Source organism: Channa argus, chromosome 13 (assembly GCF_033026475.1).
Source record: "Channa argus isolate prfri chromosome 13, Channa argus male v1.0, whole genome shotgun sequence".
In the NCBI taxonomy this organism is placed as follows: Eukaryota; Metazoa; Chordata; class Actinopteri; order Anabantiformes; family Channidae; genus Channa; species Channa argus.
In genome coordinates, this window is record NC_090209.1 from 9,483,651 (window position 1) to 9,506,918 (window position 23,268).

At 40.7% G+C, this 23,268-nt stretch overlaps 4 protein-coding genes across 25 annotated transcripts in view; 3 read left to right on the forward strand and 1 right to left on the reverse strand.

Annotated features, from left to right (window-relative positions):
• Window positions 1-293: 293 nt before the first annotated feature.
• LOC137139839 (sushi domain-containing protein 3) lies at window positions 294-5,424 on the forward strand. Of its 2 annotated transcripts, none has more exons than XM_067527631.1 (5): window positions 294-774; window positions 2,445-2,652; window positions 3,426-3,573; window positions 4,137-4,301; window positions 4,415-5,424. In XM_067527631.1, the coding sequence occupies exons 1-5, from the start codon at window positions 718-720 to the stop codon at window positions 4,746-4,748; spliced, it is 912 nt and encodes a 303-aa protein (XP_067383732.1). In that variant the 5' UTR covers window positions 294-717; the 3' UTR covers window positions 4,749-5,424. The 2 variants fall into 2 exon arrangements, with proteins under 2 accessions (XP_067383732.1, XP_067383731.1); XM_067527630.1 differs by having other exon boundaries at window positions 297-774; window positions 2,458-2,652.
• A 97-nt stretch (window positions 5,425-5,521) lies between these two features.
• LOC137139840 (caspase recruitment domain-containing protein 19-like) lies at window positions 5,522-10,532 on the forward strand. The gene is given in 7 exon segments (XM_067527632.1): window positions 5,522-5,630; window positions 6,591-6,736; window positions 6,835-6,991; window positions 7,668-7,736; window positions 9,332-9,397; window positions 9,534-9,606; window positions 9,608-10,532. Coding segments are annotated over 7 exon segments (552 nt in total). The 5' UTR covers window positions 5,522-5,623; the 3' UTR covers window positions 9,642-10,532.
• Window positions 10,533-11,467: 935 nt separating this feature from the next.
• On the reverse strand, window positions 11,468-20,954 carry LOC137139845 (ninjurin-1-like). 6 transcript variants are annotated; one of them, XM_067527661.1, is made up of 4 exons: window positions 20,483-20,622; window positions 15,221-15,458; window positions 12,620-12,778; window positions 11,468-11,519 (listed from the first exon to the last, which is right to left on the reverse strand). In XM_067527661.1, exons 1-3 carry the CDS (start codon window positions 20,522-20,524, stop codon window positions 12,636-12,638), a joined length of 423 nt encoding a protein of 140 aa, XP_067383762.1. In that variant the 5' UTR covers window positions 20,525-20,622; the 3' UTR covers window positions 11,468-11,519; window positions 12,620-12,635. The 6 variants fall into 6 exon arrangements, 3 of the variants coding, with proteins under 3 accessions (XP_067383762.1, XP_067383763.1, XP_067383761.1); XM_067527662.1 differs by lacking the exon at window positions 11,468-11,519 and adding an exon at window positions 11,526-12,490; XR_010916403.1 differs by lacking the exons at window positions 11,468-11,519; window positions 20,483-20,622 and adding exons at window positions 14,198-14,236; window positions 20,819-20,954 and having other exon boundaries at window positions 12,644-12,778.
• The window catches only part of LOC137139841 (serine/threonine-protein kinase WNK2-like), a 46,916-nt gene continuing 43,573 nt past the window's right edge, over window positions 19,926-23,268 (forward strand). For 9 of the 16 annotated variants that reach the window (XM_067527644.1, XM_067527645.1, XM_067527646.1 and 6 more), the window contains exon 1: window positions 21,259-22,692. In XM_067527644.1, coding sequence (XP_067383745.1) covers window positions 22,048-22,692 — 645 coding nt within the window. In that variant the 5' untranslated portion in view covers window positions 21,259-22,047. The other 7 variants (XM_067527640.1, XM_067527639.1, XM_067527638.1 and 4 more) reach the window with 7 other exon arrangements.

Genomic DNA, 23,268 nt, shown 5'->3' on the forward strand with positions numbered 1-23,268 from the left:
TTGGCAACTTGTCAGCACTGTTTCAGTGGCCTCATACCTCAATAAAGCCTCATTAGCATCAGTCAACGAAAGGAAACTAAACGGTCCATAGTACAATGATATGAAGCTTCAAAATCTAAATTGAACCTAATCGAGCAACTTCTTATCTTTTTGTCCGGAAAGCCGGTTGACGTGTTTAGATATTACCATGCCACTTGATGCCTGTGATGTCTTAGAGACAAGTTTTACGTCACATTGGTGTTTTGCACATTTTCACACCACATCCTGATAGGCTCAAAGGAGCAGTGTGACATCCTGCCTTCAAAGAGAGCCTTATTGCTGCTTTTCTTCCTCGTCACTGTCTAGCGCACAGGGCGCAGGCAGCCCCTCATATCCAACTTGAACAGTCTTGGTATAATCTACGAAGTCATGTTTGCGTAGGTCAACAAGGTCTCGGCTGATCACTTCGCTCTTCGGCCAGTCGAGCGCTCACTGACTTGCGCGGGAGCAGCTACTGCGCTCGAACATGTGAACGCAGCCTTCAGACGGTTTTGTGAGAGGACTACTGTGACAAGCTGTTCGCTGGGACGTAGACAGGCCAAGAAGCTCGTTCACGGAACAACCTGTCCACCCTGTACCGGGCACGGAGGAGCGGCGCGGCGCAGTCTTTACGCACAACCGAAGGAGCAGACTGGTGGTACATCACCACCATGTCAGCGGCTACAGCTTCAATAGTAAATGGATCCAGGACTGACAGCCCAAACAGAGGTACCGGACGTGAACGGAAGAACTCAGGTAAAATAGATAAAATAGCAAACCGGCTCTAGTTGACCCTGTAGTTGGGCTTTTACGTCGTGTGTGGGAACATTTATTTGACGCTTTACGCGTATTCCTTCTCTATACCTCACATAACTTAAGGCCCCTACTTTTTTTGGATTTTGCAGGAACATAATTCAAGTTATGGGACTTATTTTAACGTTGAGGAGTTCATCAAAGCCTTAATTTATTCTCTCTCTGTGTCGCAATAAAAGTTCTCTTGTGCACCATTGGCAGGTGCCTGTTTGCTGTGGTAGCACTTTGTAATTCCCATAGGATTAACATTGAAGGCTGTATAATATGATGCGCGTAAAGGTCGTCTTCTATTGAATTTCCGAGAATTATAAATTCCATCAATTAATAGATTAGTTATGAGCAATCGTGTTTCCCACGTGTTGGAATAGTGTGAGATCGGGCAATAATTTATTAAAATTTGCTGTAAGCTTTCGTGTACACGCTTGTTTCAGGTATAATGATTTCATTTACGGAAAGAAAAGGAGAACAAAAAGAGGAAGTGAAAAAAGACACCAGATACTCTTTGCGCAGATGTTGGGCTTTGTACAGGCGTGTTCGTGCAACCCAACACATACACACGTTACATAAAAGTGATGCTCTCTGCTTATCGACAATGAGGTGCGTCTTTGCGTTACATAAACGCGGGTATGATGAGCCCATGGCCTTTAGTGGAGTATTTAACCTTCTCGACCCTTTGATCAGAAGCTCTTAAAACTGTTTAGAAAGAAAACACTTTACTTAATATTTTCCTGTCGTCTGTTATCCTGCCAGTTCATAAAGCCACGAACGTTTGGTGTTTCATGCCCCTTGTGGTGATCAAAGTGCAGGGCGCTGTTTGTACAACCTCTCTTATTTCACATATTTGGATATTGTCCTTCTAGTGTCAAGAAAGAGTTTTGCTAAATCTTATCTTTTTCACTAGTACTTTGTTTTTTGTGAAAACCAGAAGCAGAAGTTTCCTTCTGCAAATAAAGTGGTTTAGTTTTTATCCAGAACCTGATCATGTTATCAGTCCCAACTCTGATGGAAACCACAGAACTGATGTGGTTTTATTTTCCAGCAGTTTGCATCATGCTAAGGTTATACAGTTATGTTGCAGGTTCATTTTGCCAGGTTGCTGGGACCTGATCTTTAGCAATATACTGAGCACTGTGCCGTGCTGTATGATAACCAGTTGTTTAGCAAGCCTCCAGATGGCCTGTGCGTTTCCACTAGCCTTGCAGGCCTTTTGCTTAATGATTTATCACATTTCCTGCTTAGATACTGTTAGAATTCGATGCAGCACAGGGTGTTACAGGAGGGTAGGCAATGTGTTTTGTCACGCAGTGTTTTGCAGCCCTACAGGGGTTCAGCACTGATAGCTGTGGAATGACTGTCCCATTACACTCTGAATCTCATCTGCAGTTATTCACTCCTCTCTGCTGTTTGTATGGCTCACCCTGAATTTGTGTTCCTTTTGACTTCTCCGTTGTCTGATCTCTGTTTCCTTTGAAGATGCATGAATTATACATGCAGTGCAATTTGGGGCAAACCTTTGGTGATTGCTGCACATCTAACACCTGCAAACAAATTCAATCACAGCCACTGTTTTTTTTTTGTTTTGTTTTTTGTCTAATAAATCTCCTGACCATCAGCTTGCTCTTTTAGGTCCGTCCCAGACCCAGTGCTCACCCATGCCTCTGCCAGTCCTGGGTACCCAGAAGATCATCCACGGCAACGGCACCAGTGTTGGCACAATTATATCCTTGCAGTGCCCAGCCAAACACAAGCTGGTAGGAAGTCAGCTGAAGTGTGTCATGGCCACCAACAGCACCCACTGGGTGGGGCAGCCGTACTGTAAACGTGAGTAGAAATAGACAACCGAAACCTTGAAATGACAGTCAAACAAAAAGAATAGGCAGGGCCCCTCTACTAGTATCCTTATGAATGTATATTTTATTCACTTCATAACTAAAATTGTGTGTGGAGATTAAATGCTCCAAGTACAGGGAGAGTTGTCTGCTCATTATACTAAAGAGATGGAATATATATTAAAGATTTTGTGATAGGCATTGTGGCCACTGGGCAATGCTACATGAAGGCAAAGGTAGTGTTTGGCTTGAAATAAGTAATTGTCTAATTTGTGTACACATTTGAGAGAAAACAGCTAGTTACTTGGGGATAAAGCTCATTAAAGGAATATATTAATACTAATGCCAGTAGAGAGGCAGGTGCACAGTTAGTCTTTCCTTTGGTGAGTGAGTGGAAAAAATGAGAGTAGGATCTTAATTATATTTCAGAATTAATCATCATGGGAAAGAGGAAGCCGTCTGATGTGAAAATGAAAGATATTCAGAATGGAATTTACTGCAAAATAGATTTTTTAAATTCTGCCAATCTCATGTGGTTACACGTTAGTGAAAGTCTTAATGATATATTTGAGCAGTCTATGTGAAAGGCTTTATCTGTAAACCCTGAGTAAAGTGATACTATTTGGGGTGATATCTGAGTCTGGTAAGGAATTGTCATACATAGATTTGGCAGAATGATCGATGGAGTGGTCTAATACACTGAGTGAATTACATGCAAATGAAGTCAATAAATCAATCAACCCCTTTTTCTCTCTCTCAATCCAGCTGTGTCTCCTTTGGAGGACTATGGTTTCCGTGTGGCTGTGTTGGCATCCATTGTAAGCTCAGCCATAATCTTCCTCATGTCAATGGCCTTCATCACCTGCTGTATGCTCAGCTGCATCAAAGAGGACAAACGGAAAAAGGAGGAGAGGTAAGAGAGAGGCAACCAGAGATGAATAAATCACTACAAGTACTTCATTTAAACTCCCATTTAAGGAAAAAAATAAACATATTATTGGGAAAATTTGCAATGTATGTAATGAATCCCAATGAATTATGCTGCATGCTACATTACATAATTAGACTGCTGTCACATGTATAAACAATACTATATAGATTTAGGTGCCTGGGACCCACCAAGTGGTCACAAGATAAACCTGGGAGGCTGTGAGACTAATGATTGAACAAGAAAAACGAAAAACAAAGCTCTGCTATATAGGTTAGCTTTGTTTTTTTAACTGTTTTAATTTAACCACTTTGTAGCAAGGGTGTCTAGTTAACTTGTGCCAAAAGCCCCAAAATGCAAATCTAAAATTAGTGGCTATAGCTGTGAGTGCACGTATTGATAGTAAAACTACAATATTCCCCTCCAAAATGGAAATAGAAAAAAGTAAAGGACTTGACATGGGTGGAGTGGAACAAAGTCAGGCAGTTTTGTATCATCTATTCATAGCTTAAATACTGACATGCAGGTTTCATTTTTTTTTTAAACAGAGAGTCAGATATGTGGCAATGGGAGGAGCAGGCCCAGCATCAAGAAGATAACAGGTCTCACCACAACCATAAGGGCAGAAACAACAACAACAACACCCAGGAGAAGATGCTCCCTCTATGGGACGGCCCCAACCCAGCCATGTGTGACAGCTTTCGAGCCTGCAGGTGAGACATGGCTGACTGTAGCTTAAATGTAGTGTTTAAATTCAAAACACGCCTGGTGACGTAAAGACCCTCAGATACAATGAAGAAACAACCACCTGCCTTTTTCTCCACAGATGTCATCAGGCCTATAGTCCTGCCTGCACATATAGCGCCACTCCTTCACTGGCTGCTCTCCCATGTCAAGACTATGAGCAGCCTCTCTTACACCAAATCCCAGAACCTGCACAGATCTCTGGTCCACCTCAATACCTTGGCCCTACTCCATCCACCTGTCAAACTATAAGACCAGGCCTCGTCCAAATCTCTGCAACTGGACCTAGTTTGTTGTGCCAGAATGGAGGACAAGAGAGACGTTTGTCTAGCATAAAGCTGTCAACCCCAGACGAGTCCAAGACAAGGAATACAAACTCCAAAAAAGAGTTTTCTGTAAGGATTATATCAGTGTAAGGACACATTACACGGGAGGTGAACACCATCAGTCAAGAACATGTTTACTTTGGACTACAGGAAGTAAAAACTGAACTTTCCTGGCCTTGAAATTGCTATGTCTGCTGAAGGCTCTAAAGGCATCATCTGACAGATGTGCCTTGTGTGAAATGTAGTGGCACGCTGCCCCCTGTATGTAAAGCGATGCCATTGCACCTTTAGGACATCAGACCTGCTCTGTAATCAGGATGCATAGGGACTTCTTTGCCCTTATGTGACGTTAAATTAAACGATTGTGTTCAAATTAACCATTGTTAAGTGTTTATGTGAACATAGTTCATAGCACACTGAAGGCAGTTGAGTAGAATGTGTGAGAATAACATCAGGACAAAAAGGTCCTGTTTGCTGGACGATTAGAGCAACTGATGTATGAAATATAATTTTAAAGGAATGTAAATAAATCAAAGAGTGCTACTGACAAAGACTTAGACTGTTGCAGTTTCTTAGTGAGGAACTAATGCAAATGTTTACAACGCTGTTTGACTGTTGTGTGTAATTATTCTGTACAAACACAGGAATTTTAAGTGACCAATCATAATAATAATAATAATGACTATCATTATATGGCGTAAGTGATTAAAATGTGCTAAAAATGTAAAACGCATTTAACAAAGTAATAAAAGAAAATGGCACCTCTTCGCTGCCTCTGCTCCTGATAATCTGCCCGTCGGCTCAGCCTGGCCGTAGATAATCATCATTCGGCCATGAGGTCGGTCATGTGGCACCGGATGTAACGGGACAACAAAAGCCGCCACACGTGGGGGAGAACAGGAAGTTTAACCTGGGGGAGGCTGTCGATCGGATAAAGAAGTCCCAAACGCCATTGGTTCGTCAGTATGACAGGTTTGTGAATCGAGGGTAAGGTGTTTTGTGTTGTGGATGACTTGTGCTGTGCTCCAGGACACACAGGCGGCCGCTCGCTGTGCCGCCTGGGTGCGTTTGTCGCATCACTTGTTGCATTACGTGAATAGTTTGGTGTCCTTTCATAGTAGTACTTAACTTGCCACGTGTAATAGGCTACACATTGTTGCACCGATTTGTTGCTCACCTCATTCTGAGAATTAGTTCCTTTCTGGATATATGTTGGAAAGCAACCATAAGCACAGGTTTTCCTGGAAAAGATTTTAAGCATACACTGCACGGGCGTCATCACTGCAAACATTAAAGTTTACATATCAGCTCTTGTGCAATTTCAGTTTCTTAGCATCAAAATAACCTGAAATCGACAGCAGCAGTGAGTTTGCAGGAAAATGTGGGATTTGATGTTTCTAATTGGGACTGTACTGAAATCCAAAACTGTCTTTTAAAGGTTCTGGACAAAGTTCACCCCCAAAAAGGAGCATTGAATTGTTAAATTGTACAATTCTTTCCTATCTCATTGTGATTTTGTGAAGAGGCTGCTGCAACATCCTTTTGGGATTTATAATTATCCATATGTCAGGTATCTGTTAATACTAAATGCTATTTCTTGCAGGTTTTATGGCTTCCGTTGTAAAGCCATTATGTTATTAATATCTTTAGCAACCTGATTTTGAAATAAAGTGTGGCCAAAAAACAGGGAATAAAGTTCTTAGCAATTTATTTTCAGAGCAGCACTGGTGCCAAGACCAGCTTACTAGAAAACTACCTAAGATTAGACATAAAATCTGCTTTGTAGCACGTTACAAACAGATAACACACAAGCTCATAGTTTGTTTCTCACTGTTGACATGGTTGGAGATTTAGTAGTTAGGAATAAAGCTGATACTGGTCTGGTCTGTTGCTGGTTTCTGAAATGTTTTAATTTCTGCCTTTCTTGACCAGACCTTGACGATTACCATGAGCAGCTCCAGAAGGATGCCCACTTTCTGTGCTCAGATCAGAGGATGGACACTGAGCTGGTTGACAGACTAGTGCTGCAGCTGAACAGGATCTACCCCCAGATACTCAGTGACAAGGAAGCCCACAGGGTCACTACAGATAAAATATCCCGGTGGGGGTGGGGGGGTATAGGAGAATATTGTACAGGCATGTGCAGTGATTCAATTCAGCATGTGTCTCTCTGCAGTTTAGGAACCAAAGTGTGCCCACCAAGGTACGGTTAGCTGAGCTGCTTAAGCACCTGAATGAAAAAGGTGAAGAGTCGTGTCATGAATTTTACAGAGGGCTTCACATCCACGCGGAGGACATCTACTACAGCCTGCCCAGCAGAGTCAGACAAAGAGGTGAAAACACTTAACAGGGTTCCTTTAGACTTTTTATTGGGTAAAGATACAGTAGCACTGCAGTCCTCTGAAATTTGTAGTGAACATGTGTTGAATTTTAAATGTTTTGAGATGCAAATGTAGAGATAGAACTATATGTACATACCAGGGCATGTTGAATGTATAGCACACTACCTTTGATGAGAAAAAGTAGGTTGGTGTGAATAAAATGTGTTCAAACACACCAACTTTTCACTTTAAGAATGTCTTGTTTTAAAACTGTCTGTGTAAGGGATGGAGGAGGAAATAACGGGGCAGAGGTTAGATTGTTATTTCAGTCTCTTTGATGAGAAGCTCAGGATAACCCCCAGGACCAAGAACATTATCGGGTAGTTTTAACCTGAAACGCTTCTACCAGCTTACACTGGTTGTGCTGTGTGTACAAGTACATCTATCTGTAATTCAGTTAATGCTTATACTGTAAGTGACAGTAAGTCACTCTTGCATCTTACCCAGTGTTCTATAATGGTGGACCCCCTGCTGTGTAACTGCACTGTCTGGCCTGTTGATCCTATTTAAGGTACAGACAGAAGCTTATGTGCTGCCTTGACTTCAGTTCTATTACTGGATGACATTACACAGGCTGGAATCTACAGTTTGGTGTTTACACAAGAATTGATTTCACTATCTCTTGTAGAGTTGGCCGACTCAAAATGGACTAACAATGTGTCAGTCTACGCAGAGCGATATGCGCTTAATGACCGAGGTAAATCAAATCTACATGCCTGTACTGAGTATAGTAGAGTAATTTTTTTAATTATGTAATTATTCATATTGTTTCATTTGTTTTTTTTCTGCCTTATGCACAATGCATAAGTGACTTTTTTCACATTTATAATTTAGTTTTTTTGACAAACAAAATACCTTTTGTTAAAGTGGATACACATCTCTACAAAGTAATGGAAATTAATAAAACAAAAGAACAATCAGTGCTCATATGTAGATTCACCCCCTTTAATGTAACTCACTTAAATAATCACTAGTGTAACAATTTGGTTTCCAGAGCTACACATTTAAGTGGAGATCACCTGAATGCAGTAAATAAGTTTAAGAGATTGTAGTATAACTATACCTGTAACTAAAGGTCCAGTTACTGCTGAATCATTATTCTGGCCAAAATCTTCACCATCAAGTCAAAATAACTCCAATCAACCCTGTAAAAAGATACTTTTAAAAGCAGAAGTTGGGATGAATACAAGAACATTTCCTTCACCATTGATACGTCTAGTCTGATGATGAAAAAGCTCAATTATGATCTTATGACACCTTAGAAACTTTGACATTTGACTTTGGAGTCTCCTACATGCCTTCACACAAACCTAGCTAAGAATATTTTGACTTTTTTCCCCCATATGCTTTAACACGCATTTATTATCTTTATGCCTAACACATCTCAGCTGGTGAAGCTTATAACTCCTTCGACTGAGTCAAATGTGTCTTGTGGTCTTTACTAGTTACTTTCTTGCATGGTCACTCAGTCTTTGAGGAAGGCCTGCCCTGTGTAGGGTTACCCAAGTGCCATATTCGTTCCAGTTCTTAATGATGATGAATTTAGATTACTTTGTAGAGATAAAATTGACATATTTTGTGTGTGTGTCTGTAAAACTTAAAAAAAAAAAATCCAATATCATTCAATGTTAAAAAAAAATGTTTTAAAGAGAAAACTTTCAAGGGGATAACCTTTTTTTTCTATACCTACTGTAAATGCCAATCATGTAATCTAATACTTTATTCTTTGTTGTTTTTATGTTGTTTTTGAAAAGAAAATAGTCAAACCAAACTGGCATTGTTGTGAATTACCGGTTTGAAGATTGAACCAGCTTGAACTGAAACCTGTGGCTTCAAGTTCAAGTGTTTTACTTTGGGAAATAATGGAGTTGTGCAGTGTAACTACCTGGATAATGGACCAAAACAGGCCTTTAATCGTTTGACTCCAGTTGTAGTTTAATTTGGCTAAAGGAATAGTAGGGCTGCTTTTCAAATGTAGTGGTCCTATAGTTTGTGTGGCTTTGTTCAAAATATGTTGTTCTCTACTGAACTTTTAAACCCATACTGTCACAAATGTAGTACCACCATTCATCATCGCATTACTACATTCAGGACTCCGGGTTTGTGGGTCAGTTAAGCGCTTGTGTAAACCCTCATCCAAAACAGCTTCTGTTCGGCATTCTTTTGAACAGGCACAAGAGCATCTACTGGGTCAAAGGGAAATGGGTCATCATTGACTCAGTAACTCTGTCATTAGTCAGATGAATAAATAATGGCTTGTTTAGTTCATTGCCTCCCTTTTTTTTCCTGCAGGACCAATGTTCTTCCTGAGCTGTTTAAGTTTTGTTGTTGGAATAGCAATGCTGTACTATTATGGAGGTGAGTCATAAAGACCAACTTGGTTTTACGTATTAATAGTTACAAATGTACCAAAAGATACATAGTTTTTCTTCAAAACTTACTTTTCACTCTGTATCATTGACAACTCTCTCTTTGTTGCCACTCTTTCTGCCAGCAGAGGCTGAGACGTTCAGAAGTTCTGGTCCTTTTCTTCACTGCTCTGCAGTAAGACTCAGTAAAGGTGCTAAATGTTTTAATTTCCTATGCAGAAGTTGATAAGTAGAAAAAATAAACTTCATTGCTCTGCCAAACCCATATACACTTTCACAGGTATAGTTTCCTTATAACATTTAATATACAAGTAGTAAATTACATGCTTTTAAATCTCACAGAATTTGAAATATTCCATCACACTCACAAGTATAACAAAGACACAATGTCCTTTATTGTACTTGCATGTATGAGACTTGCCTGGATGTTTTGTGTGTATAGAAATAAGTCATTTTTTCAGCTAAAATGATAAACAACAATTAACTGACTGGAGCTGAGGTAACTGAACACCCACACAGGTGTTTTCAATAACCCTGGCTGATCAGAACTCTGCTAGGTGGAGCTATGGTGTCAATTATCATCACCAGCTCCATGCACATTGGTCCCACCCTAATGGATACTGAAAACAACAGTAGGATAACGTAAATGTCTATAATCAGTTAGTACACGCCCACGTGGTCTTGAGAAAGTCCAATTAGGCCAGATAAGGGAAATCAGCTGTGTGGGTGGATTATGTGCAGGCCCTTCTCACACACACCAGGTATTTTCACCAGCTCACCCACCTACTGTGCCTTATAATGATGTAATAAAGAGGTTGTAAAAGACCTGCTGACTAAAGTGCATTATAACAATGTTCAGCTTTTGCTAAAATAAAGCACTAAACAATTGACATAATTTGGAGTTGCATTCATTTACAATCTAGTTTGACAAGAAATTGATAGATATTTATATAAACAAGCATACAGTTCATTCAGGGGGCCTGGCGTCTCAGTGGTAGATCATTGGGTTGGGATGCAGAAGGCTGCAAGCTCCAATCCCACACTAATGGGTGTGGCCCTGCCCAGCCACCAAGGGCGACCTTGTCCTGACAGCAGACAAAAATGGGAGGGTTGCGATAGGAAGGGCACATGCCAAATCAACATGCGGAACATTTTCCGCTTTGGCGACCCCTGAAGGGACCAGCCGAAATCCGTTGATCTTTTGAAGCATACGGTTTATTAGCATCAAATATACTATGTGGTAATTTACTCTATGGTTTTCAAAAAGAAAAATTTGCTTTTCTGTGTTCCTGTCTAGTGCAATCTAGTCTGCTACCAGGTAAAGTTGATTGCTTGTGCTACCTACATGAAATTGAGATGATGATAAAACATTTATCTCATTGATTGAAAAGCATAAGTGCATGCACTAGAGGGCACTGCTGCCTCATCACACTAAAGTGGGAGTTAGGACTCATGGAAAATGGTCTGGTGGGCTGTAACAATGGCAATTGGGAGAAACAGGCAGTCCTCATTAATTAATAATGACTGAATGGGTAAAGTCGGCTTAATTAAATGCTACATTAAATGCTGTTTACTTGACTGATCAAGAAGCACATGTCTGCAAAGTGGATGTATTCCATACTTACTCCAAGCCCTTTCAAGCGTATAACAAAGAGGTTATTACATCAAATATGGTATGTACAGTTCAGTTTTGAAAGAGAGCCCTCCTGTCTAATCTCTGGAGATTTGGAGACTGAGAAGGACTTTCCCACCTCTGTCTTCTCTGCAAAGATAGAGCAACGCATGAGAGGGGAGTCAGAGAGAAAGTGGGGAGGGGGAGGTGCTAAAAGGGGGTAGGAAATGTCACAGGGGTGATTGTTCACTTTGAATACTGGCATTCACATTCCCATAAGCGAGTTATTAATAGTCCTGCTTCACAATACCTAAACTTCTTGGTGGATCATCAGCATCAACCACTCCCCCTCCATGAGCCGGTTTGATCAACTTGAAGACTGGGATGTAGCCAGAAGTGTAGGAACCGTGAACATTCATTATGTATATATATTAGTCTATATATATTAGATCTGCTCTGAGGGGAGCTGTGTGTGTCATCAATCTGGCTCTTGGCTCGTCTGGTTGTTTCCACGGTTACCAGCGTTAGTTGTGGAGGAGGAAAAGGATAAGATTATGACGTTAGTTTATCATCTGAAAGGTGCTTTGGTCACAGTCACATTGAAGCAATTGTAAATTGAACATGAATACGTATTTAGCAAGAAATTGTATGAAACTGAATGCTTTTATATTCTTGTGTTAAGCCACTCAAGTGTTTAAAATAGCATTTGCTTGAACTCTAATTGGGGTTTCAGTGGCATTGCTGAAACACGGTCTAATTAAGGCTTCCACTTTAACAAGCACTTCTGCTGGGGTCTGTGCTGTGTTGACTCTGACTCACCATCTGCTGGTCCAAAAAAACCACAGACACATTCCAGCTCATAGCACATGGAGTCATGGCACCACCGAACATTGTTATAATTGAATGTTAGGCATGACGCCTGTGGTTGAAGACAGATGTGTTGGTGAGGTCACAACTGTGGAGGTGGGTCAGGCTTTTGAGTGAGGTGAGACACGCCCTGCTCTTGCATACGTGTGCTCAGCAGATCCAACAAACCTCCTGGTCCTAGGTGTCTGGAAACGTTCCGTGACATCTGGCTTAAATGTCATCAGCACAATAAAAAAATTGAATACACTTCATCTGAGCACTTGTGTATGTGACTGTGGTCGTGCATTTTGTGCGCGGCCAGTGTGTAGGGTGACCGTGTGAAATCACATGTGCCTCACTGCTCTTGTTTTCGCATTCCTGTTTGTCCTCTAGGAACAAATGTTGTGTCGTCCTCTGTAGACCTCTTTGTTGCTACAGCTGTTTTTTCCTCGACATTTGCAGCAGTGCAGAACAATGACTTTCTAGTAAAAAAAGAGTGGCTGGAAGCTGTTTGAGTTGATTTCTGGTGAGCAGGCAGAGGGCAGTGTGTTTGTCGGTCAGGGAGGGGACTGTCAGGTCAGGTTAAACAGTAGAGGACCAAAAAAGTGCTGACTACATAGATGTCTATAGGAACAAAGTGCACAATGAGGCAGGAGAGAAAATACCTAGTTCAATAGAAACAATAGAAAAAAGGGAGCAGAGACACAAGGGAAAATAAAGAGTGAATGTGATTAGCAAAAACAGCCATAATACCCGTGTGTGTTCTTGTTCAGCTTCTGCGGTTTGGCTGGTGGACTCCAAATGCTGTGATGAAGACGTTGACTACCACGATGATAAAAACCAGGCCTGTGGCCAAGTTCTCCATAATGTTCAGCCTCCAGTGCTTTTGCTCATCATTCAGATTCCATCGAACTGTAAACCAAACCACCTTTTACAACACACAAACACACACCCGATACATGTTAAATAAAACATTAGGAATCTACTTTACTCTGGGACAAAATCCAAGTCATTGTGACACACAGATTTACCATCACCCATAAATCAATATGTGCTTAATTTCTGGTCCGGAGAGCTCACGAGTGCAGAAGGGATTGAATATAAAAGTACGGTATCAGATATGTCATTTTGACAAGGGCATATAAGGACAAAGTTGTAATGTGATTCATTTGACCACTGGACAAGAGTTTTGAAACCACAGATGAAGGAGGATGACAAAAATACAAAGCCCATTTGGACACCACTTTCACTTTTTGCCACCAAGTTTATAGAGTTTAAAGGTTGTAATTAATGGTTCTGTTGCCGTTTTTCCTTAATTTTATTGGACAAGTATCAGAACAACAACTAATTCTAATATGAACACCTCACCCTTCAAGTGGGATGTTTGACCACTGACCACAGTCCTGAAATACATCTGGACCAAAATCCACGTATAAACTTATTATGAACATTTTTATTACAGAGTTAGTGGATGTTTGTCAAACCCTTTATTACTGATTCATTGCCAAAGGTAATTAACAACTTTTAATAACTTTTCGCTAGTGGTTTATTATAAACTGAGAAAGCCATTGCTGTTTGTTAATGATATACTAACATTTGTAAAAGCAGACCTCGCTGCTTGGATTCATTTCGCTAATAAATTTAACTACTAGTAACATGTCAAGCTGGAAGATTTCCTACAGCTTGGAAATTTTTGTCATTGCTAATTTACTATGTTAATTTACTATATTTACTAATGTTTTTTATGTCAGCTTTACTGAAAAACAGTTATTTGTTTCTCAGGGATCAGTTTGAGGCAAGTGTGTTTGGTTGCACAAATGCACACATAACCAATATAAAAATATCATAATAGAAGACAAATTGAAATGTACTGGTGTACAATTTTGTGAATGGCTGCACACAAGGAAAACTGTGTGTAACAATGGCAGAAAATATTTGGAATATTTTTCATCTAAAAACTCAAACTGTCTTGCTTTAATTACTGTTCTGTATAACTAAAATAAAGTGCCTTGCCTTCTCTCCCAGGCTCCCTTTAACACATACTGTGACTATAGTTCTATTAATGATCTAAATAGTAATTCATTTTTAGTTCCCTGTGTAATATTAGAGTTTTAAAGACAACAAGCATCAAACTCAAACTGCACAGAAAAACAAGCACATGTGAATGTATGTGTAAGTATTTCTCTATTTGTGGGAGATTACTGAAGTTGCACTGTAAGAAACCCATTTGACTTTGTGTGTGTGTGTGTGTGTGTGTGTGTGATCTGCCTGGGGTGGGATGTGTTGGGGTTGGGGGTTGTGAAGCGGGGAGGTGATATGTAGGCCACTCACATCACGCTACATTGGCTCCATTAGACAGAGCTGGATCCACTGGGGAGGGAAAGGGGGAAAGCAGAGAGAGGAGTCGGGTTCAGAAAAGTCAAAAGGAAATGAAGAAAAGGGAATGAAAAGAAAGAGCAATGGCAGAGAGATGTGTTTGATATTCTGGCGAAGACAAGTAGGTGGGGGCCGGGTGGGGTTGGGGGGCCAGTAGAGTCACAGGATTCGGTGGCATTAATGAACGTGTGATTACTCTCACATGCTTTTATAAATTTTATTTATTTTTTTACACACAATCCTTTATAAAACAAAGCAAATCTGAATTAGCACTGAATAAGGATGATCGTGATTTGTAACATTAAAAAAAATTGCCAACTGGTAAATTAATAATATCTCTTTTGTCAAAATATATAAAAAGGAAGGTCTAAGTAAAAAGGGAATCATATTTGATTCAAAACTGATGAATCCAATAGAGGAGAGAGACAGTACATACAAACCGTCCTTTATTTACTCCTCCTGGTGTGTGGCTGGCTGAGGTTCACTGGCCTGTAGGCCAACATGTCAGGGCAAGATTAACTGCATTTTACCATGTACTGCCACATCTCATCCTAACTCCTCTCCTCATAATATTCAGTTTGGTATAATTTTTTCACATTTCTGTACAGAAATGTCCAAAAACATTTTGTTGTCAGACACGGATAGATATATATTTACACACACCAGAAGTAAAGCAAACTCCCTCAAGTTCTCCAGCAATGCCGACAGCAGCACTAAATGTGAACTCTGACCTGCTTTTAGACATGCCTTGTTGCCATGGTAACAACTAGTCATACTGGTAATGGAATGTTTGTTAGGTCAGTGAACTTGACATGGGGGGGGGGCATTAAAAGGCAAAAGGTGGCAAAGGGTTCCAGTCTGGTTGAATGACAGGGTGTAGGGGACACATGTAAGGTAAGTTGAGAGATGTGAAGCTTGCCAGACAACAAAGACAACCCTGGTATAACAAAGGGGCTTGCGCACTGTTTTTTTTCTCACCTATGAAGATAAGCAGGAGGCCAAATGTGACCTGCAGACAGAGGGAGATGCTAATCAGTGTGATTATAGGGGTGTAAAAGGAGACGTTGTGCCCCTGGGCCAGTACAGCCTTGAGCTGGGAGGCATTAGCCATCAGTAGAGCCACATCCAGCATGCTCTCAGCTGCATTCTTCTTATTGGCATAGTGGTTCATATTCAGTGGGGCTGCGCTGCTGGGCCACGCATCTGGTTGGGAGGCCTGGGAAAAGATGAAAGTAATTGGCACACAGATAATGTTTATGGCTTTGAGATAATGCCTGAAAGAAGAATGCCAGGAAATAAACAGAATGGGTTGCTCTGTGCTCTGTTTTGTTCTCCCAACAGAGCAACGTGGCGGCAATTGATGAGACTAGCAGTAATTTTGTGCTTCCGCTGCATTGGTGCTGAGGACCTGGTTATCTCTCAGTCATAATTAGCACAATGTGCAACTGCTACTAAAGCAAGCAAAGAGATACAGATACACAGCAAGGTACCAGAACCTTAAAATGTGGAGAATGCAAAGTGGTCATTGTTCAGAGTTCAACGTTTCGCTCTATACCCACGGCATCGAATTACATCCAGTCCACACACATTCAATATTTTTGGCTAATGTTAGGTATCAGTGGGATCTAAGCACATTGTACTGAATGTACAACTATGAGCCAGTCTCTTCTCCCTTGATTCCACTATTTCAAATCAAGGTAGTGTGTCTGACTGTCTTGTGTTCGTTAACACTCTAGTGAGAGATAATGTGTAGCAAAACTCATAGCCTGATCAACTCTCAGAATTAGCTGGATAACTGCATTGAATTAAAATGTAATTAATCTTACTTCTATTTCTGAACACCAGCATTTTACTAACATGCACAGTAGCAATCAGCTACCATTATGCATTAAAACATTATTTTATTAATGATATTACATGCATAATATAGTAGTAGAGTCTTGAAGGTCGATAATAATTTCAGCTAACTTTTCTATGAGTGATCACCGGCTGATAACAAAGTATTTAAGATAAAGCATATTTTAATTTGAAAGTAACTTGCAGAAGAATCAATAAGTTGTTCACTCAGTGTGTGTCATGATGATTGTGTAATATTATCTGGTTTTGTGTTTATGCCAATCCCATCCCAGTGGACTCTGTACCACAGAGGAAAATAATGCATTGGGTCAGCAGGTACTGGACAAACAGTATGTCTGTTAAAAAATGTAATGTAAAAAGTGTCTCTCTTCAAATGATAAAAATAAAAGAACTTGAACTTGGACCTATTGTTAAGTGATGCATGCACACCTGAGCACCATCACTGAAGATTTAATTGTGTCAGGACAAAAACCTAGGCACACTCTGCGAATGTGGAGTAATCAGCAGTTTTCTCAATGTTTTCCAAATAACTGAAGCCTGCCTTTTTTCTCACAGCACTCCCCTGCAGCTGCAGAGAGCATAGTTTGTCAGAGATTAACACAACCACAGAGTTGGTAAAACTGTCTTCCTTGTGCTTTAGGGATAGAGGCAAAGTGAGAGAGAAAACAAGAGCTGCACCCTCTAATTTGCTACAGGGGAGGCAACAGCTGAATTACAATGTCTTTCAGAGATTCATAACAGTCAACTGGCATGGTTAAGTTAATGTATGAGGGGGAAGTACAAACAGGCAAAGTCGTGGGAGTTAGAGAAGAGCTAGTACTGTGGTCGCAGTAATTATTTAGATGAGTTTTTCATCTCATCCTGCAATAACTACTGGAACAACCATGTTTAATTCTGTTTTTAAGCCATAGCTTTTTTAGGACGTGGATAACATGTTATTCATTTGGCAGCATAGCGATCAGTTCAGATTTTATAATTTGGCACAACTACATGTTCAACACTGCTCAGACATCCTGGCAGCATCTCGCAACCCTTCAAAAATGTCTAACCCATATTGCGTATGCACCTCACATTAAACAACTCTTTAAAACATGTTTCACTACAGTCCATTGTAAAAGCAATGTGGAGAGGTATAGCACCCTTGTGTCTGTGATTTGCCACAAATGGCAGTCTGTCATGACATGTCAGGGTCAGCCATTCTGCTCTCAAGCACCAACAAAGACTTTTTCAAGACAGACCACGGTGACATAATGCCTGTCGTGAGATTGCAGTTTGGAAACATGCAGTATGTCTAGAAGCATGGCAGTTATATTTTCTCCGAAATTCATAAACAAACATAGCAAACTCCTGATTGTGTACAAATTAGGCCAATTTGTTAATTTGACTATGTATTATCTACACAGTCAGACCAAGCTTCTTGTCAGGATTAATCCTGCTGTCTGCTTATAGTATACATCTGAGAACATGGTATGTTACACTCTACTGTCACCAGGGGGTTTCGAAAATGCAACATGTAACCAAAATAACAGGATACATCTAAAGCAGGCTTTCATTTGTGTAACACTTAAAATTGTAAAAAATGGAAGCCAGCCCACATTGACATATTTACACTGACTTTTAATTTCTCTTTTGAGAAACCGAATGCTCATCTGAGCTCATCTGATGCCATTACAGATCTATTGTTATTTTTCCAATAGTCTAAAATGAAAGGTTCTCGTTAAGTGAATTGCTCTGTAGGCCTACTGTTCCAGGGCCTTTAATGCTTATTTTCTAAACACTGCTTTCCTTGTTTGAAATAAGACTCAGCAGACACATGGGGGAAAGAGAATGGGAAGGGCATAAGAGAAGAGATGAAAGACAGCAAGACAGAAAGGTTGTTTGACTATGTATTATCGCTCAGTGAGTCACAGTGAAATAACAGTGTCATGTAATATTTAACATATTCTGTTTTTTGCAGAACCATATTAGGTGTCACTAATGCTATGTGGATAAGAGAATGTGGCAACAGATTTGTCTCAGAGATTCAAATAATTTATTTATAAAGGACCTCTTAAATCGATTAATGTTGATCTAAGTGGTATGGAGAGCAATAAAGATGCATGTAAATAATTTTCATGAATTGACAAATGAATAATTAAATATGATTGAATAAATAAATAAATTACAACTGGACTGCCTGTTATCTTAGTAGAAAATATTAACCTATACTATCTTCCTATTTTTATCTTATGCCGTATTTTAATCAATAAAACCCCAAACCACAAAACAAAGACTATATAACTCAGATGAAATATGGGCAATTTAGTTTTATGAAGACTAGGGTGGCAACATGGTTCTCTAAATATAATTTAGTAACTGTGGAAAATCTGCTAACTGCTTCCAAGTTATCATGAGGGAATAAAGTTAGTTCCCATTGTCTTCGTGTCTGCCCAATAGCTAGTTGCAGTGCAATAGTCTGCTTGCTTTGAATTTAAAAACTGCTGGAAAAAAGTGCAGTTTCTAAATTCCTGAGACTGAATCCAAACTCTAAACCTAATTGAACCATAAAACCCTTTTATTGTGTATTCCATGGCCATTTAAGGTTTTGGCAGACTTCCAAGCAAAAGAAATGAACTCACTGAACTTGTACAATTTATGCTAACCTTCCTCCATTTCCCCACTTCATCACACTAACTTATTGCACTTAAGCTAAATGTAACTGAGGGAGTATGCCATCACTATTGCTCTGTATCTCACATGTAGACAGCTCTTTGCAGCAACAATGCTAGACACCACTCAAGACATGGTGAGACCCATTTATTATTTAGTTAATTGAACTGGCTACTGTTCAGCATCATGATGAAAAAGCAAATGATCTAGGATTTTTTAAATGCATGGGTGTGTGCCCCCCCCCCCTTTTTTTTTTTTCTTATCCATCAGCACTTCTTTCCTTTACATCCATCATGTCCTATCAGCAGTCTCCCTTTCTCACTCACCTCAAACTCTGGACATCCTCCAGATGAGGATCGACCCAACTGTAAATCTAATTTCCACGATTCTCTGTAGGGCTTTTAGTTTTACAGCCTTACACAGGCCAAAGCAAACATGGCTGTTACGGAGTGCGGCCGGTTGTATTATGGCACTCAGAAAATGTAACATTTTCTTATTCCAAAGTTGCAGCGTAAAACCCGAATAACAAAAAGGACAAAAGGATAAGCTCAAGAATGTGCTAGTGTCGTACTAAAATCTGACACAGAATCCAATTGATTTTAGATTTTACTCTTATACAGGCACAGGTATTAAAAAAAACTGTGGAAATCAGCATATAAGATCTTCACTCCACATCCACCCATGCATTGATCCCATTCTTATCAGCTAGTGGGAAACGCATAACAAATTAGATCAATTGCTGATTTTGCGAGCGTGGGCATATTACATTTTGCATCTGTTGGCAGAGCTCTGACAGTAACAAGGAAGTTTCTCTGATCTCTCTCTCTCTTCCTCCTACCGTCTTCCTCAAACACACATACACATCCATATGAAATTAAATGGAGCTATGAAGACAGTAACCATTGAACTGACATAGTTGAAACCCATTTACTTTCCCTGTAAAACTAGATGCAGCTCTCTAGCTTATATTGTAATTACTTGTCAAATGACAATGTCAATTGCCACATAAAACACAATAAAGGCTTCTTGCACCACAACAATATAGTTGTGGTGTGCATTAGGGTGACATTATGTAAAAGTAAAACTGTATGTGCGCATTTAGGCAAGTGAAGTGGAAAGGAGAGTGGAATTTATTATTCATAAGGTCACTGGGGTGCCAACAATGCTTCACTCCTCAACTGAAGTGGACTGTCATCTGACCTAGCATGCCTACAGCAGACATCAAGATCTCTGTTTATGGTTCTCGCATTCACTTCTTTCTGTTCAGGTATGTGTCTGTAGCTCACACACAAATCTTTTTGCCTTGCATAGATTATATGTTTTATGAGAAGCAGGAAAGTTGTATGGATAATATTCACCACAATCACCTTATATTAAATTGCAACACACAGTTATGTCTTCATAGGGATCACAATGATTAAAAAATATAGAACTGCCTTAGACTTACAGCCACAGTGCTGCACTTAAGTTCTGTAGATTTTCCCCAGTGTCCATAGGTCTCACTGGATTTTTCCGTGTACCACACTGGGCGTTAGGATTAGGCATGCAACTGCTCAATGTTTTACTTTTTTTTTTTCTTAAAAATGTGCGACTCCCTTCTACAACTGCAAGTATGAGTCATGCCTTGTTCGACAGAGAAGTGTTAAATCGCTGTTTTATTCCTGATGCCTCTCTACTGCTTTAACTTTTGCAACCCACTAGCTTTCCCTTATAAAATGGTACCAAATATCTTACCTCAGTCCCACTTCCGATGTTGCCGCTGCTGGCATTCATCATTTACCTATGCATAAGCTACTGCACCTCAGCCGCTGGCTGCAGCTCTGAACAACAGAGCTGATACAGGAAGAGAGGATGGGTCCAGCAGGCATATTACTTACTAACAAAGCAGCAGACGCACATGCAGTAATTCTGTTATAGTGCCACAACAGTGATAATTTTATGTTTTAGCAAATTGCAAATACAGTTGGCTTCGGGAGCGAGAAACGGAGACACGTGAGTCTGTGAAGGGCGTGGACGAAATGATAACAGGCTCTCGCAGAGAATCGTTTCACCGCTTGGCTATTTACTTACGTTAACTGTAAATAGTCTTTGCTGGTCTTTTCATGTGAGATATGGGTGTCACTGCTGAACAGTCTAGCAGTCAGGGTGAGCAGGCGCTTTCTCTGTGGCGCCCCAGCCTGCTGTGTGATTGGACGGTCCCTCCGGTCGTTACCAGGGGCGTAGAACCAAGCGAGCTGAATGGGAAACACATTTTCCCAGCCTCACCGGTGGATTAAGGTAATGGGGAGAGACGGCGACAAGCGAAAACACTTGTCCGCGTAAATTAATTACCGAGGGGCCGACTGTCAAAGTGAAATTTCCCGTGTGTTCGAGCTCCCCGACTGGTCTTTAACTACACGCTCCGCAGCAGGCGGCCGGCAGCCACGAAGACACAGGCGAGAGAGACTGTGCATCTTTTCTCCGCAGCCCCCGAAGAAAGAAGGGATGCGAGGTCTTGAAAGAAGATAATACGTCCGCGTTTCTTCCTCGTCCGTATGGGCTCTGTGTTCAGTTAGCATAAGGGGCGAGTTGCGGCTCAAACTCTTTGCGGCCGTTCTGGTAACGTTAGCCATTGTTAGCGAAAATTAGGACATGATGTGGACATAGGGCGTTTTAAAGTCCACCTTCTGTCGGGGACTGTCAGCTAACGTTACCGACAGTTTGTGTGTGTCATTAGCGTGCGTTTAGCTGGTGATAGATCGGTTTTTGTCGCTTTTTCACCTGGGTAAATCCCATTTTTGTTTGTTTTTAAGTTTAATATACGTAAGTGAAGACCTGTAAATACTGTCTGATTGCTGGGTGTTATTTAACCCTTGTCACAGTTAGTTTTGACCTGCTTTGCAAACTTGACGTTAACTCGGGTCGTAAGAACAAGCTTGCTAGTTTTCCATCCACCTGGACGACGATGGCCTCTAATGATATGTTTTAACTCATGGGCTTGAGTCTTTTCATCCACCTGCTTTTAATGGCAGCTAAACTAACTTGAACTCCGCAATGATACCCATAAAAACCAGTAGATTAGCATTTCCTTACACCACGGATTTTTACATTTTGTTTGACTAACTGGTAAAAATCTGTTTTGCAGCTCTTGAAAGCAGATGAAATCTCGCCCATCCATCCCCGTATTGTTCGAGGCCTCTGCTGGCAAACTGCGTCACCGAGTGGGCGCTGCAGGTATTCATCTCTAAATCAGCATGTTGGGAAGTCTAGCCATGGCAAGAATGACCTGGAAACCAAAGTGAGTGAACTTGTAAAACACCATGGACCCGGAGGCTAACTCAAACAGTGAGTCCCACCAGCAACTGAAATATCCCTCTGTAGCCAACTCTCAGTGTGACCAGGCCATAAATATGCATGAAGCCACTGGTGATGGAAATGTTAATCACGTGGACTTAGTAGTGAGAGGTGGGAGTGACCCCAGTGCAGACCCATCATCCAGCTATCAGAGGAATGTGCATCAGAGATTCATTAGAAGAAGTCTGTGGTTTTCGGACACAGATGAGCAGGCCTTTGAGGCACCTGAATGTGATAGCAGCAGTAAGATCCTAAACATAAACCTGCGAACAATAGTAGACAGGACACGGGAAACTAGTTGTGGGATACAGGAGGTTTCTGGCACTGAAACCCAAGGTGTGCACAAAGACAGTGCAACAGAAAGCGCCAGTGCTGATGAGAAGGACAAAGGTGGAGATGCATTAAATGTTACATGCAGCGATGGTACTAAAATTGCTATCAAGGCGGCCAGTGAGGAGAACGAGGAGGAGGCCGAGATGAAAGCAGTCTCTACTTCTCCAGGAGGAAGGTTCCTGAAATTTGACATTGAGCTGGGGAGAGGGTCCTTCAAGACCGTCTACAAGGGCTTGGATACTGAGACATGGGTGGAGGTTGCCTGGTGTGAGCTGCAGGTAAAGTACTGTGACTGTCCATGTGATTTACAAACTCTCTCTGACACCCAAAGCATAGTGTTTAGTATCAGATAAGAGGAGACAAAGCATATTCAGGAACCACATATCAGATAGCCACATGTTTAAAAAGAGGCCTACTACTTGCAAGTGGGTATGGGAGATCATGTTATCATATGTAATGTATGAGATATTTATCTATTTAAAATAAGCATCCCTTATATTTTTGTTTCCAACAAAAACGTTGCAGTTATAGATTTATCAGTAGAGCTACAGTATGTCTGACTCTCACAGGAAGCCCCTTTCTGTCAGTGAAGGTTCACTCATCATGATAATGGTGATGTCTTTGGGGAGCATTCAATCAGGAGCTTGCTAAGTTGCAAATGGGTTACCACTACATTTTAAATGGTTTACACAGGAAAAGGTATTGACAAGCATGAGTTGCTGCTGTGCAGATGCATACCACCACTGAACTATAGTGACCAGCTGTTAAGCAAATGCACTAACAAAGTCTACCTTGTCTTGCATTACACAAAAGAAAAACAGCAGCTTAGACTGTGCAAAAGTATTAACTAATTA